Source organism: Rhincodon typus, chromosome 3, assembly GCF_021869965.1.
Source record: "Rhincodon typus isolate 14 chromosome 3, sRhiTyp1.1, whole genome shotgun sequence".
Taxonomy (NCBI): domain Eukaryota; kingdom Metazoa; phylum Chordata; class Chondrichthyes; order Orectolobiformes; family Rhincodontidae; genus Rhincodon; species Rhincodon typus.
Genome location: NC_063334.1, coordinates 102,764,274 through 102,781,247, shown reverse-complemented (window position 1 = coordinate 102,781,247; position 16,974 = coordinate 102,764,274). Strand labels below are relative to the sequence as shown.

The window sequence follows — 16,974 nt, the reverse complement described above, 5'->3', positions numbered from 1 at the left end:
GATGGTTAATTCCCAGTTCTGTGAAGTCATGTGCTCCTAAGGAATTTGTGGCATGGAGAAGGCAGGTGTGGAGAAAGAAAGAAAGAGACGTAGGGCTGGATTTTCATGGAGTTGGGACATCTCCTGTAACCTTTAAAAGTGGCATGCAAGACTTAGGTGGAGAGGCCCTGCTCATTTTCCCAACAATCCAATTCTTTCCAGGGGGAAGGGAGCAGGGTTTGGAAAAACAAGTTCAGCAAAGCCATTTGAAATTAGTGCCAAGTTCAAATCAAGCCCATTTTCGCTGTTCTGAGGGCTTAATCCACAGTGTGAGAATCATGAATCAAGGAGTAGATACAAGCACTCTTAAAGTGTGAAAAGGTCCATTTAATTATCACAATTTTTAAAAAAAATCCGCAGTTCTTTAAACTTGAATGAAATCTTACAATTTCAGAGAGAATTTTAAAAAATGAATCTGTTGGGCTGCTTTGATTGACAGACCACCTGGTGTAGCAATACACATCAATACCTGTTCCACAGCTTCAATGGAGTTCTTTGTTGGTATTTCCTAATAACTGTTGTTATAGCTGAAATTATTGTGAATGCTAGGCCGAATATACAACAGCACTTATCTCAGCAGCAATTTCTGATTGAAAGATTAAAGACCTTATGAAAGGATGAGCTATCTTTGTGGGCACTGAATAAACATTTGTTTCCATAATAGATTAAGGTTTCTGGATTTGCTTAGAAACAAAAGCCTTGGCATTACAAGTGTGCCTCTACAATGGCTTTAAACTGCATTTAATGCAGTTATTTCAGTGCCTAATTTTGTTTCATTGTAATGTTGTTATCTATTTCTTCTGTTCCTCCTTGCCTTTTTTTGTCAAATACCATTCCCATACTTCAGTGGCTAAGCCTGTACTTGTGCTTCAGTTTTTTTTTGAATAACAAAGTCATGTATTTGTTATTTGAATGTTTTTTTCAGTAAATATGTATTGTCATGAAACGTTAGTTGAAATCAAGAATGATTTTGGGGTCCCATACAGTAAGAAGCATTGTTATTGGTAATTCTCCAGTATGTGTGCTGTATTATATCTGAGCCTAAGGTAAGTGAAATGACGCTGAAAACACCATGCAGCAGGTTTTTGTGCCACTAACTGGTCAGGAAGTGTAAGTTAATAAAGATTGCTGGGCAATATTCTAAACTTTCGGATCACGTGGATCAGTTGGATCGGCAGTTAAAGGCAATGAGGAATTTACAGGAGCTAGGGAATGTGATGGATGGCAGTTGTAGGAAGGGAGATAAACCGAAGATACATTCGGGTAGATGAGTTGCCTCCAGGAAAGGTAGGAGAGGGAAACAGGTAGTGCAGGAGTCTCCTGTGGCTATCCCCATCTCAAACAGGTATGCTGTTTTGGAAAACGTATGGGGTGATGGACTCTCGAGGGAATGTAGCACTGACCGCCAGGTTTCTGGTATCGAGTTTGGCTCCAGTCTAAGAAGAGGTACATCAGATTCCAAGCAATTTGATTCTGATAGGGGACTCTCTAGTCAGAGGCACAGACGGATGTTTCTGCGGCTGACAGCGAGGCATCAGATTGGTGTGTTTCCTTCCTGGTGCCAGAATCAAGGACATTTCTGAGAGGGTGCAGAATATTCTCAAAGGGGAAAGGGACCAGCAGGAAGATGTTCTACACATTGGAACTAATGACATAGGAAGAGAGAAGGAAGTTAAGCAGGGATTTAAAAAGGAGGTCCTTGGTGGTAATACTATCTGGATTACTCCAGGTGCCACAAGCTAGTGAGGGTAGGAATAGGAGGATAGAGCAGATGAACGTGCAGCTGAGTAGCTGGTGCAGGGGAGAAGGATTCACTTGAAAGGGTGCAGAAAAGATTTACCAGGATGTTGCCAGGGCTTGGAGGGTTTGAGCTATAGGGAGAGGCTGAATTGACTGGGGCTATTTCCTTGGAGTGTCAGAGGCTACGGGTGACATTATAGAAGTTTATAAAATCATGAAGGGCATGGATAGGTAAATGGACAAGGGGTTTTCCCAGGTTGGGGGAGTCTAAAACTAGAGGGCGTAGGTTTAAGATGAGAGGGGAAAGATTTAAAAGGGATCTATGATCCAACATTTTTCACGCAGAGGGTGGTGCGTGCATGGAATGAGCTGCCAGAGGAAGTAGCGGAGGCTGGTACGATAACAACATTTAAAAGGCATCTGGATGGGTACTTGAATAGGAAGGGTTTAAAGGGATATGGACCAAATACTGGCAAATGGGACCAGATTAATTTAGGATATCTGGTCAGTATGGATAAGTTGGACCAAGAGGTCTGTTTCTGTGCTGTACATCTCTATGAGATGCACTTTTGCTGTTTGTTGTTTTGGTGCTTTGTTGACCTTTTCCTTAAATGATGAAGCTGGGAAAAAAATCCAGAACACTCTTGATACGAGACACTTCATTTTATCTCTGCTTTGACTGGAGGACATATATCACGAGAAATGGGCTTCTGTAGATAATCGTGATGACCCACTGCACTTCTTTATTATGCGTTATCTATCTTATTTATCATTTGTTCTGAGTTCACAGTTTGAATTACCGACATCATATTGATGAGGACCGTCACATTTTATGCAGTAAAGCCACTTTCAAAGTCATTCACCACGAATCTATGTTTGCGTATACATCAAAATATAAATTCTGTGCAGTTGCATAACTGTGAATAATGTGAAATACCATTTTTAATAAGCTTTTGAACTGCCACATAAATATTTATTTTGACTTTCATAAACTCAGAATATTTCAAAATAATTTTCAGCCTATAAAGTAAGTTTGAAAGACTTGCCAACATTACACTATAGGAACGTTGACCACTAATACGCCCACAGCAAACCAGAATAAATAGCAATATGAAAATGACCAATGTAGTAGTTCTGGTAATATTGCAAAACTTGCTGATTATCCATATGAAAGCAACACCTTTTATTTCTGTGTCTATACAGATGCAGAGAGTTAGCAAGGGATTCGCAGAGACTCAGCAACCATTGGTGGGAAAGTTAAAATCGGGGATGCTCAAGAGGTCATTGAGAGAGTCATAGAGATATACAGCTTGGAAACAGACCCTTCAATCCAACTCGCCCATGCAGACCAGATGTACTAAATTAATCTGGTCCCATTTGCCAGCATTTGGCCCATATCCCTCTAAATCCTTCCTATTCATATATCCATCCAGATGCCTTTTAAATGTTGTAATTGTACCAGCCTCCACCATTTCCTCTGGCAGCTCATTCCATACATGCACCACCCTCTGCGTGAAAATGTTGGCTCATAGATCCCTTTTAAATCTTTCCCCTCTGACCTTAAACCTATGCCCTGTAGTCTTGGATTCCCCTACCCTGGGAAAAAGATCTTGGCTATTCATCCTATCCATGCCCCTCATGATTTTATAGACTTTTATAAGGTCACCCCTCAGTGATGTTCCTGGAAAAATAGCCCCAGACTATTCGGCCTGTCCCCATAGCTCAAACCCTCCAACCCTGGCAACATCCTTGTAAGTCTTTTCTGAACCATTTGAAGTTCCGCAACGTCTTTCATATATCAGGAGATCAAAGCTGAGTGCGGATATCTCGGAGGGTTGTAAGTTGGAGGTGGATAGAGATGGACAAGACCATGGAGGGATTTGAAACAAGAAGAACTTTTAAAATTAAATTTTAAACGCATTGCTTAACCAGGAATCAATGTGGATCAATGAGTGGAGGACAGATGTGTGAATAGTATTGGTAAGAATTAGGTTCCAGCCAGCAGAGGATTGGATCATTTCAAGTTTAGAGGTCGGAATATGGAAGAAGATCCAGGAGTGCAAGAGCTTATTCAGGCTAGGAGATAACACAGGCTTGCATGTGGGTTTCAGCAGCAGGCAGGCTGAAGGAGAGGTGAAGTTGGTCAGTTGTGAGGAGGTACAGATATGTCATTGGAAGCCCATCTTGGGACTTGAAAATTATAAACGTCTGGCAACTGGACGGAGTTAGTGGCTTGGGTGTGAAGTTTATAGCAGGGAGCATGGTCCACAGCTTTTAACAGTAGGTAATTTCTGCTCACCAAGTGCTGGAATTCAGATAAACAATCTGAATTAGAGATGAAGAAGCGTGGAAGGAGATATTAGTGAGGTAGAGCTAGGTGAGCATATAAAAACTGATTTGGTATTGTTAGATGATGGTGACATTGGTCAGCATGCAGATAAATTGAAGTTTGGGGTTTCAAGGGTAGACTCTTGAGGGAGTAGGGGCTAACAGTGCTAGAGCAGAAAGCAAAGCCATTGCTTGCGATTTTCTGGTTGCAATTAGATTGATAAGAATAGAACCAGAGGGGAACAATTCCATTGAGCTGCTCAACAGTGGAGAGGTGTTGGAGGAGGATTCTGTCGTCGATCATGTTAAAAGCTGCAGATAGGCTGAGAAGGGAATGTTTACCTTTGTCACAGTCACATAGGATGGCATTTTTAACTTTGAAAAGATTGTCTCATATTTCAGCGGTTGTGAACTAATTTGGAGGGATTCGGATGCAGAGTTCTGGGAAACATTGGCAGAAATATGGGAGACTACAGTGCATTCAAGTATTTTGGAAAAGAGAGAGAGAGCTTGGAGATCATGTGCTAATTTGCAAGGACAGAGGAACCAAGGCCCATGGTTTTTGAGGAGAGGTTGACAATTTGCAATTTGAATTTGAGAGAGAGCTGGACAGTACCTGAGGAAAGGTGGTGGTGGGGGGGAAGAGAAAACCTTTAACGTTCTGATAATATGCAAGCCAGGAGGGGAATCTTGGTGGTGGTCATTTTTATGGCAATAAGGTCACAGCAGCTGGAGGTGGGTCTCTTTGGGGATTCTGAGCATGAGCAGATATGAAGGAAACTATGGAAAGATTTTAGTTCAGGGCTAGGCCAAGGAAAATCATCAGAGGATATATTGTCTCTTGGACTAGGGGAACTTAGAGAAGTGGTCGAGACAACCAATGGGATGGTACCATTGTGATAAAGAGCGCTGATCGGGTGGAGGTGAAGGGGAGATGGAACAAGGGGCTTGAGACGTTCTTCTAAAAGAAAGGCATTACCTTTGCATCACAGGACAGTCCTGGAATAGTGAGCAATTTAATCCCATCAGTCATGTTTGCTGGTCAATTGAATGTTGTATCTAAACATTTCCACCTTCTGTGACTTTTGTCTCGCTCTGACACAGTTCAGGGGAGCAAAAGGTATATGAGCAGTGAAGTTTAAGTCATGTTCTGACCTACTTATTTGTACATGGTCCAGCAGACTAGGTCATCAAAGGCAGAAATCTTGGCTTGTCGCTGTCACACATTTTGTTTAGGAGCCCGAGCCAAATGGTCCCCTCATCATCTCAGTGGAACTTCTCAGCTCAACAGCATTCAAGGATCAATCCTTACCAGTCTCTGCAATCAGTACTGGACTGTCCAGCAAGCTGTCAGTGTTTATTCATTTTCAAGTTAGAAATGAGATTGGCTTGTAAATATAACAATATTTTATTCTATTTTAAAATACATGAAGCTTTAAGAATTGATTCTTCAACTTTTCCATGAAAACACCTTTGGAAATTCATAGTATCAACGATGTAATGAAAATGTGTTATTAAAAATTGATGCCCCTTTCAGCTGTACAAATCAACATGCTGTCACTCAAAACCTCAGCAACACCATCTCTTTTAAGAATGTACTTTGACAAAATGATTGATACCTTATTCTGCAGCCTTGATGACTTTTATGGTCATTTTGTCTCTTTGAAAGAAGCACTTGCCAGGGTTTTTCACATGGCAAAAGATACTCAGTCACATAATTCAGCCTTTTCAACATATTAATAATAATGCTTCTCATTTTGGGAGCCTACTTGCACTTATTGCTTGTTTCTCTAGTCGTCTTGGTTAGTTGAATTGTTCAACACTAGTGACCAAATCATCATACTGCACAATATTTCAGCAGACCTTCCCTTTTACAGGTCACCATAAACGATAATGTAAACGAATATATTACATTGCCTGTTACAAGCTTTTTAAGGGGCCTTATGAATTTTTGAAATGTTGGCAATTGTTCCTTGGGGAGAGGAAATAAAGTACTTTTGCTCAGTCCTGTACTCTGTTCAAATAAAGCCTCAGGGTGTAAGCACTTCTGCAGAAATAGGACTGCAAGTCAGAAGAGGAATTACTTGCTCGATTGGTCTTTGGATTCTGTTACGCTAGAAGTTTGGGTAATGCTCCGAGATGCAGCTGGAGGCAGCATACTGTTACTAGGTCACAGACCTTGGATGTTAACACTTCTGTTTCTCTACAGATGCAATCTGAGCTGCTGAGTACTTCCAACATTTTGTGTTTCCATTTCAAATTTCTAGCATCAGCAGTGTTTTGATTTTGTATTAGATGTCAGCCTTCTCTCAATTAGTAACATCCTCACTGTAAGTTGGAAGGCTGTGTGTTCAAGTTCTGACGTAGATACTGTAAGGATGTAATCCAGACCAACAGCCCAGCGCAAAACCGAGGAAGTGCTGCACTTTCAAAGGTCTCCTCCTTCAGACGAGATGTTAAACCGATACCTTTTCCACTCTCCCATTGGATGCAGAAGATCTTATGGCACTGCTTTGGTGAAGATGGGGGAGTTAATCCTGAGTAACATTTGAACTTGAGTCAGCATCACTAAAGCAGAAACAAAAACAGAAATTGCTGGAGAGAAAAATGTTTCAGGTCTGATGACACTTCTGCTTTTTCTTCAGAGGTGCTGCCAGACCTGAGTTTTTCCAGCAATTTTTGTTTTCATTTCTGATTTACAGCACTTACAGTTGTGTTGTTTTCACTGAAGCAGACTCTGTTGCTTGTGGTAGCTTCCTGTGCTCAAATTTTCTGCCTCATTTCCCACTTTTTAATAGTGACTGCATTTCCAAAGATGCTTCTGCCTTGGAACCCTACAACCCAATGGTCTCAATGTGGACTTTACGAGCTTCAAAATCTTTTTGGGTAATGCCCATCTGGACTGAACAAGGTGATACCCGAAATGTTGACTGCTCCTTTCCTCCAGATGCTACCTAGCCTGCTGTGTACTTCCAGCCTCCTGTTTGTCTGCAAGACTGTCTTCTCTCCTCGTTAAATATCTAACCACTAATACAGAAGCAAATGCAGCTGCTAGTTAGCTGGAAAAAAACAGAAAATACAGGAAATAGCAGATCTTGCAGCATCAGGATTTAGCAGCCCATTGAGAGCAGGGATTGAACTGGGAAGGATGCCACTGAATTCTGGCATACTGGAATTTACACAGATTAATTAAATATACTGTTAGACTGAGTCCCACCAACAGTCCAGCAGATACTTATCACCGAATTATTGAACAAACAATCCTAAGTATGGTAAAATTCGTGTTATTTAGCTTTCCACCATCTGGAATGCCTAGCCAACTGGAATCTGTGATATATACCCTCCTGGCGTCACTGTTTGGCAAATAAAATATTGATGTCAGTCTGAAGTAAATTGGCTGAAAGTTGAAGCATTTCTTTCTCTGTTTACAGTGAAAAGAATCAAAGGTGGAGAGGCACTAAGCCTTTGCAAGTTGCAGTAAATGTCAACATGCATGTTTACAATCAATTCATGCTATTAGCACAAACTGCAATGAATTAACCAACATTTTTTTAATTTACTGGCACCATCTGATCCTGGAGCATGTGGATATTGTCAGTTTTACTGTACAGAGGGTGCACTTACCATATTTACAATCTTTTCAATATTTCAAGATAAAGCAGTAAAAATAAATACATTCTTCCCCTAACGTAGAATTAATCTGAGAATCACATTCACTTATGTGGCAGGAAACTATTCTCAAAGCCAAAGGCCCGACTCTGCCTCCTTGGTGACTTTATAGTAACCATTCGATAGTTTTTGTATATCGTAGAATCCCTACAGTTGGAAGCAGGCCATTTGGCCCATCGAGTCCACACTAACCCTCCAAAGAGCATCCCATCCGAACCCACCCTCTACCCTGTCGCTATAATTCTGCATTTCCCATGGAAAATCCTCCTAGCCTGCACATCCCTGGACACTATGGGCCATTTAGCATGGCCGCTGCACCTAACCTGCACATCTTTGTGACTGGGAGGAAACTGGAGTCTCTGGAGGAAACCCTCACAGACATGAGAATGTGCAAACTCCACGCAGACAGTTGCCGGAGGCTGGAATCGAACCTGAGAGCATGGCGCTGTGAGGCACCAGTGCTAGCCACTGTGTCACCCAAGCTCATCCAGGGTTTCAACCCTGGACCTCTTGCATTTTCACCACCCATCAGAAGCAAGAAACATACCCCTAGATCAATGATTTAGGCTTGAATATTTGGAAATTACCATAGATCAACAGCCATTCACAACTTTTAAATTTTCACAGGAATATTTGCTCACACTGTTTCCAAAAACATTCAAGATTATCTCTCCATCTGTCTGTGTTGATCAGTCAATTGAGTAAAAATCAGCAAACGGACTGTAGCTAGTTTTACCACTACTTTCTGAACCCTAGATCCGCAAGCTGTATCTTTATATTCATTGTGGGATGAGGGCATCACTGCCAAGGGCTAGCAACACTTCTTGCTCATTTCTAAATGCCCTTGAGAAGGTGATGGTGAACTGACTTTATGAACTGCTGCAATCCTTAGGGTGCTGTTAAGGCAGACAGTTCTGGGATTGTGTAAAAGACTAGGCAGATGGAATATAGTGTGGAAAAGTGAGAGGTTATGCATTTGAGCTGAAATAATAGAGGAGCTGAATATTATTTAAATGGGGAAAGACTGTAGAAAACTGCAGCCCAGCAGGATTTGGAGCTGATATCGGATCAGTAAGGGATAGGGTAAGAAAGTGGATTTAAGGATAATAGATCAGCCATTATCCCATTGAATGGCAGAGCAGACTCATTGGGTTAATGGACAACTTTCACTCTTACATCTTCTGATCTTTTGTCCCATTGACAGTGAAGGAGCAGCAATGTAGTTACAAGCCACAATGATTGTGGCTTAGAGGGGAGCTTGCAGGAGGTGGTGTTCCCATGTATCTGCTACCTTTGTTCTTCTGGGAGGTAGAGGTCACAGGTTTGGAAGGTGCTGTTGATGGAGCCTTGTTGAGTTGTTGCAGTGCATCTTGTAAATGGTACGCACTGCTGCCACTGTGTATTGATGTAGAGTGTGAATGTTCAAGGTATGTGGTGGGGTGTTAATCAAACAGGTTGCTTTATCCTGGATGACAAGAACATAACAAATGGAAGCATGAGTAGGCCGTTCAGCCCCTGTTTCCTGCTCCATTATTCAGTAGAATCATGGCTAATCTGACACTCCTCATGTCCACTTTCCTGCCCTTTCCCTATAACCCTTGATTTCCCTACGGATCAAGAATTTATCTCTCTCAGCCTTAAAATACACAAGGACTCCATCTCTCCCCTCCCCCACGCCCAAAGATTCTTAACACTTTTAGAGAAGTTCCTCCTCATCTCAGCTTTGAATTGGCACCTCTTAATTCTGAGACTATGCCCCTATGATGTTGAGCTTCTTGAGTGTTGTTGGAGCTCACCCATCTAGGTGCTGACTTGTACCTTGTAGTCTAGTGAAAAGGTTTTGGAAACACAAGATGAGTTGCTGCAGAATTCCCAATATTTGGCCTGTTCTTGGAGCCCCAGTGTTTCCATGGCTGATCCAGTCCAGGTTCTGGTAACCTACGGGATACTTTTGAGGGATATTCAGTGATAGTGATGCTATTGAAGGCCTTGTGCTGGAAGGGTAGCAGATTTATACTTGGTTTTGAAGGGCAATGGAGAAGCATTAGGTAGCAAATTTGATTCAGTCACTTCATGGATGAACTTGAATGGTCTTTTGCAGTTTTGCATTCCTCTTTAACTGTTCAAGAAGAAGTCACAATGTTTCAGTGGAAACAATGTAACTACTCTTGCACACAAGTGGAAAAAACTTTTTGTACTTTAATTAGTGGTAAAGTTTCTTTTGAAATAACCAATCATATCTCAAATTCCTCTATCGTTTCTTTCATCAGAAATGTTCCAGATCTTTCTCTGGTTTCCTGATGCTCTCTGCCTGATATCTCTGCTCCAAACACTGGTTTATTTTCTGTGCGAACCAGTTGAATTCCGGTTGACAGCTTACTTCTGTGCATTGGACTTGACCATCGCAGTCTGGTAGTAGTTTGCTACAAGGTTAAACTGTTGAAAAGTTCTGTGAACTGTGTTTCTTCAGTCTGTCCTCATTCCTCAGTTGCCTAATCCATGTTATTGGTTCTGTTGTGCTACTATACATCTTTTTAAAGCTCTACTGTAATGTATTGTCTAGAGTCGTGCATGGTTGAAACTGTACCACTGATTCTTGCACGGTACAATAAGTCCAATAAACACAGACTTTAAAAAAAAAATGTTATTCTTACATGGATGTGGGTGTCACTGGCAAGACCAGCATTTGTTGCCCTTCCCTTACTGATCTTGAATGGAGTGGCTTGCTAGGCCATTGACGAGAATAGTTAAGAGACAACCCACTGTGGATCTGAAGTCACATGGAGGCTAAACCTGATGAAGATGATTTTTTTTTAAATTTTTGTGACAATTAATGATAGTTTCATAGTCACTATTACTGAGAATAGCTTTCAAATCCAGTTTATTAATTGAACTTAAATTCCAAGAACTGCCATGGTGGGATTTGAACTTGTGTCTCCAGTGCATTCACCTGGATGTCTGCATTATTAGCCCAATGACATGATCAGTATTCCACCATCTCCCCCAGTATTATGGTTAATGGCACATCGACTGTGCTTGCCACTAACTTTTGTGATAAAAGCACTGTCTGCAAAGTTTTAGTTGTCTCTCTGGCGTGGATTTCCACTTTTGCTGATGTTAATTTTAGTAAGGGATCTCCAGGCATCCAGAACGGGGAATGTTATCAATCAGGGTAAGTGACCAATCACATCGAGGAATCCTCAACGTCAGCAAACTGGGAAGTAAATCACTTTTTTATAAATTAGACAGAAAGCATAATAAAAAAAATGGCTAGACATAAACTCCAAAATCAGACAACACTCTCTGTTCCTGATAGCCCATTTTGTTTCTGGTCTACAGCTTCTGACAAATTTTGTGTCTCAAAGCTGGTCTCAGGCCCAATTCTTATGAAAGATCACCTAATCTAAAGTGTAAACTCCGTTTCTCCCCATAAAGGCTGCCTGATCTGCTGAGTTTTTTCAGCAGTTTTGTTTTAATTCCAAGCTCTAAGCCATTTGTCAGTGCTAGTAGCATTTTCCTGCTGCGCGTTTCCAAGTTATTTTCAGCTCCAGACAAAAACAGTTTATTAGTGTGTTAAATATACACAAATCCAAAACACACAACCCTGCAATATATCCCTTTAGCAATATCTCAGGTAGAGATTTGACCTAATCACTGAGAATTCCCAAGCCTGTTGACTGAAAAGTGTATGGTTACTTTAAGAATTTTTCTAATGTGCCATTTGCTTTACAAGCTTTCTTTGAAATTAAAATTGGAAAAAATAAGTATGAACAATTCAAATCCCACATGAGGACAACTGCAGATACTGCATCAAGACATATGAAGGTCTCCCCCAATGTTCATTGTTTTCCCACTTCAACTCTACCTGTATTAAGTAAAAAGCGGTTATTGTTTTAAGCTGCAATCAATTAAAGTCTGTTTACTAAATGCCAAAACCAGGTGCTTCTGTTATCTTTCTTGGAAAAACTTCAATCCCCAACCTAAAAGAAATTTGACAATTTTGCAACAATTTCCTTTATTTTGAGTCTTTCTTTTTTTGTCTGATCCAAAAGCATTCCCACCTTGGGCCAATCTCCTCTGTGACACTATTGAAAGGTCTCCCGAAATTTCATTTTGTGAAGCAAGTTTCCTTCAACAAGGCAACAAACACAGCACCAGCAATTTCACTCTGTCATTGTAGTCTTGATTTTCCAGTGCCTGTAATGACACTCCAAAACTAAAGTCATATTTTTGAAAATTAAAACTTTAATGTCCAGTGAGAACTACTTTTCTAGTACATCCACTATTTCCTCTCAAGCTCTTAAAAAATCTTGTCAGGAAACATAAGTGACTTGCCCTGTTGTTGCTTCTGATTGCCTATTACCTATTTATTTGTGACTTGATTTTTTTTTTAGCTTTTACCACTTTTAGCATAATTATATCTTTGTCCTAGGAAGCGAGTTAGTGTTTCCTCAATATCCCATCCATTGATCAACTGATCCTCTCATGCTCTAATATCTTCATAATATATTCACATCGATGATCAAGTGTAGTTCTGATTTTGTATAATCCTTTATTTTGTTCAAGAAAATTGGATAAATACCGGAAGGAAAGCTATTAAATGATGCAGATAAAATGAGGAAGTGAAATTAATTGGCTACCTGTACTGATAAGCAAGCATAGACATAATGGGCCAAATATCATCCTGCTATACATTCTCATTTGATTTCTAATTTCAATTCTAATTTCTAATTCACATTTCTAATTCTAATAGCTCTAACTACATTGGGGAAAAAATGAGTTAAATGTGAGTAGAGAATCTCAGCAGGTGATGTAACCAGTGAATAACTTTAAGTTATAAATTAGAAAATTTTATTCGTCGATGTGGATTACTCCTGGAAAATGAAATGCTTCAAACAGTAGCATCTTATCTCACTTTAAATGTGAACATTCGTGCTGTCCTTTTGAACATATTTCAGTGTTTGATGTCAGAGCCAGGGTACTTCAGTAACTATGACAACTGAAAAAATCTACAGATTAGCTGCTGCTGTTGCTACCTTGGGGGTTCATGAAGTATTTACATTATAAAACTATTTGCAAATTTGCAAAGATTCATTCGTAATAAATTGATGCAGTTCTTTAAGGACTGTAGACAACCTCAAAGAAAGTAATTGTTGAAAGGTTTTTTGTGTGTTGATGACACCACATTTGATGAGTCCTGATTTGGCATAGAATCATAGAGATGTATAGCACAGAAACAGACCCTTTGGTCCCACTCATCCATGCCGATCAGATATCCTAGATAAATCTAGACCCATTTGCCAGCATTTGGTCCATATCCTCTAAACCCTTCCTATTTATATACCCCATCCAGATGCTTTTTAAATGTTGTAATTGTACCAGCCTCCACCACTTCCTCTAACAGCTCATTCCATACATGCACCATCCTCTGCATGACACTTCCCATGTGGTCACTGCCTTTGTCTGTCTTCCTCCTTTTTTTAAAGTGCCGTTGTTTTGATCTTTTTTGGTCCTAAAGTTCCAAAACAATGCAACAGCTTATAAAACAGTAACCACTGCCCCTAGAATTCGAGGAAATCTGTTCCAACGCTGAAAATATCTCAAAAAAAAATGAGCAGCTCTTTCAGCCACAATTTTTCCTATCCTCCATCTTGATGAATCCACTTGATTTGTGATAATGATTGTTTCTGAATATAGTAACAACCAACAAAACTTTCTGAAGCAATTAACAAATTAATGCCCCAGAACACCACAGGGTCATCTTGGAGGATCTGATTCATACCATAATTCCACACCATTTTTATGGCTGCCCCAAGGTGGTGTTACCAAGTTCCTCAGAAGTGACCATTTGTGTCATTGTCTCCAGAAACAACTGTGCTACTCACAACTGGTGAAAGATGTGACCATCTTTTCTGGCTTGCACCAAGTTTGAGTTGGTTTGTCCACCTATACAGGAAAATTCAGCATTCTTTTGCTTCCACAGTCCATGGAGAAGTTATAGAAACCAGGAAACAAGATCAAATTATGACTTTATAAGGAGCTGCATGCTGAACCTACAGCATTGCCTGAGATAAACAGGATAGCTTCACATTACTAGTCTTTGCATGAAATATTATTGAATAGCTTTTGCTTAGAAGGCTATCCATGACATACACTATGGAAAGAAGTAGAGTAGGAGGCTATTTGCCCCCTCAAGTCTGTGCTGACTTCCTGCAAGAGCAGCTGTCCTAATCTCACTTTCTTGACTTTTTTGCTGTAGCCCCGTTAATGTTTTCTCTTCAGATGATTGCTCAATTCCTTTTTGAAGCTGTCTCCATGATACTCACCAGCACGATAATCCAGATTCAACAGAATATCAGTGTGAAAATGTTTTTCCTTGTGTCTCCATTGCTGGTTTTGCAATTCACCTTATGTTAGAATGCTCTGATTTTCTCAATACTTCCATCAACAGGAACAGTTTCTCCCGATCGAAGCTATTAAGAGTCCTCATGATTCTGAATGGAATGATCAAATATCTCCTTCATCTGCAGGTATGTAGGGAGAGCACCCTCACCTTTTCCAATCTGACAATGTCATTGAAGTTTGTCATCCCTGCAACCATTGTTAAAACAAAGGCTACCACTGTGGCAGAAGGGAACAGCGATAAAGAAGATTTTGGCAAAATTGAATATCTCCAGCTTTGAAAGAAAGTGTCTTTGAAGGGGCTTTAAACCAATATATAGTACCACGACTGAGGAATTACATTTACAGTAAAGGATCCAGGGTCACAGTTGGAAACAGCAAGCATGCCAGGAAGCTTTTCTTTGCCACATAAATAAAGTGCCAGAGAAGTTCAGGTTTGGTGCATTGAACTTGGAGCATGGACTCTGTTTCTCTCTCTCCATTGTTGTATTTTTATATCAAAACTGCTTTTATTTTAGTTATTTCTTTACAAGTTGTGGACTCAGCAGGAATGAGTTACCAGGAAAGATAGTTGAGGAACTGAATTAATTTCAGTAACAGTGAAATAGACCGAGGGATAGAAGTGGCCATTCAGCCCGTTGAGTCTGTTCTGCCATTCAATGAGATCATGGCTGATCTGATAACCTCAACTCCTCTTTCCTGTCTTTTCCGTATAACCTGTGAATCCTTACTGATTGAAAATTTGTCTGTCTCAGACTTGAATATACTCAACAACCCAGCTTTGACAGCCCTCTGTGGTAAGGAATTCCACAGATTCATGACCCCGGAGAGAAGAAATTCCTACTCATCACTGTCCTAACTGGGTAACCCTTTATTCTGAGGTTGTACCCTCTGGTCCTAGACTTTCCCACAAGGGGAAACAACCTCCCTGCATCTCTGTCAAATTCCCCAAGAATCATATGTTTCAATAAGGTTGCCTCTCATTCTTCTAAATTCCGATGAGTACAGGCCAAACCTACTCGGCAGTTCCTCTATACCTGGGATAGCCTAGACAACCTTCACTCGACTATTTCCAATGCCAGTATATCTTTCCTGTACACTGTATTCCAGCTATGGTTTAACTAGTTCCTTGTATAGTTTTAGCAAGATTTCCCTCCTTTTGTACTCTGTTCCCTTTGTAATAAAGGCCAACATTTCATTTGCCTGCCCTATTACCCACTGAATTTGGATGCTAGCTTTTTGTAATTTCTGCATGAGGACTTCCAAACTTCTCTCTACTGCAATTTTCTATATTCTGTCTCCATTTAAACACTATTCAGCACCTCGATTCTTCCTTCCAAAGTGCATGACCTCACATTATATTCCATTTGTTAAGTTTTTTTTCCCCACTCGCTTAACCTGTCTGTATTCCTCCACAGAGTCTCTGTATGATCTTCACCACTTGCCATCCAATTGCTTTTGTGTCATCCACAAACTTGGCTATAGTATATTCCTTTACCTCATTCAAATCATTAATGTATATTGTAAATAATCATGGTCCCACCAATGATCCTGTGGTCCCCACTTAACCCAACTGTGTCTTCTATTAGTTACTACCTCCCAACACCATGGGCTCTTAACTTAGTAGGTAGCCTAATGTATAGCACCTTATCAAATGCCTTCTGAAAATCCTAAAATAAGACACCAACTGCTTCCCCTTTGTCTAATCTGCTCCTGAAAGATTTCTAGTAAATTTGACAGGTATGATTTCTTCATGAAGGCCATGCGGGCACTGCTTGATTATTTTGTGTATCTCTGTGCTGTGCAATTACATCCTTTATAATACACTCCAACACTTTCCCAATAACAAGTTTAAGCTAACTGACCTATAGTTACCTGTTTTATTGCCTCTTTCCCTTTGTGAAGAAAGGTATTATTACATTGGCAGTTTTCCAATCCTCTGGCATTCTTCCAGAATCTAAAGTGTCTTGGAAGATTACTACCAGTGCACCTCTGCTATAAATGCTCTAAAAAGAAAGTGGAAGGGATTGGATAAAATAGGCTGCAGGATTCCATCTTCATCTAAGCCTTCCTTATGAATTAAGTTTGATACCTCTTCACCTCATTGAAAACCAAGCAAGGAAGAAACTGGGTGGATCTCAGCAGAGGGCAATTAACAGGTGCTCTGCTCCCATCTTCGACAAGGCAGGCAAGCCCCAGGTGGACAGAGGAAGTACTTCACTGATACACTCAAGGCCTCACTGGTGAAGTGCAACGTTCCCACAGACAGCTGGGAATCACTGGCCCAAGACCCTCCAAAATGGAGGAGGAGCATCCGGGAAGGCGTCAAGCACCTTAAAACTAGCCATTGCAAAAAATGGGAGCCAGGCTGAAACAGTGAAAGGAGCACGGTGCCACACCAATGCCCCATCTTGCGACCCCTTCCTGTGACCACCACCTACGACAAGGTAACAGAAGCTGCGGTAGCAGTATCGGTCTGTACAGCCACCTGTGGACCCTGAGAGTGGAAGAGAGTCATTCTCGTCTGCAAGGGACCAGCAACGATGACTACAACTGCTTTTCTAAAAGAAAACATTCTTGTGCAAGCAACAGGCCCATGAGCATTTATTCTTGCAGTTTTGTTTTTTAAAACAATATTGAAAACTAAACTTTGCTTAGGTTTTTTTAAATTCACCAATGCTATTGTTTGGTCAATCTTCCTCCTCCTCCTCCTCCTCCTCCTCCTCCTCCTCCTCCTCCGTCCCCCCCCTCCCCCCCCCCCCACCCCCCCCCCCTGCCGCTGTGCGTCGTCTGTTT

At 40.8% G+C, this 16,974-nt stretch overlaps 2 protein-coding genes across 3 annotated transcripts in view; both read left to right on the top strand.

Annotated features, from left to right (window-relative positions):
* The window catches only part of LOC125482815 (microtubule-associated serine/threonine-protein kinase 4-like), a 399,885-nt gene extending 389,741 nt beyond the window's left edge, over positions 1-10,144 (top strand). The window contains exon 6 of the mRNA XM_048595291.1: positions 10,047-10,144. Coding sequence (XP_048451248.1) covers positions 10,047-10,077 — 31 coding nt within the window. The 3' untranslated portion in view covers positions 10,078-10,144. The remainder of the gene's footprint in view (positions 1-10,046) is intronic.
* The window catches only part of LOC109920222 (microtubule-associated serine/threonine-protein kinase 4-like), a 763,378-nt gene that overhangs the window by 224,241 nt on the left and 522,163 nt on the right, over positions 1-16,974 (top strand). The gene's annotated exons all lie outside the window — the stretch shown is intronic.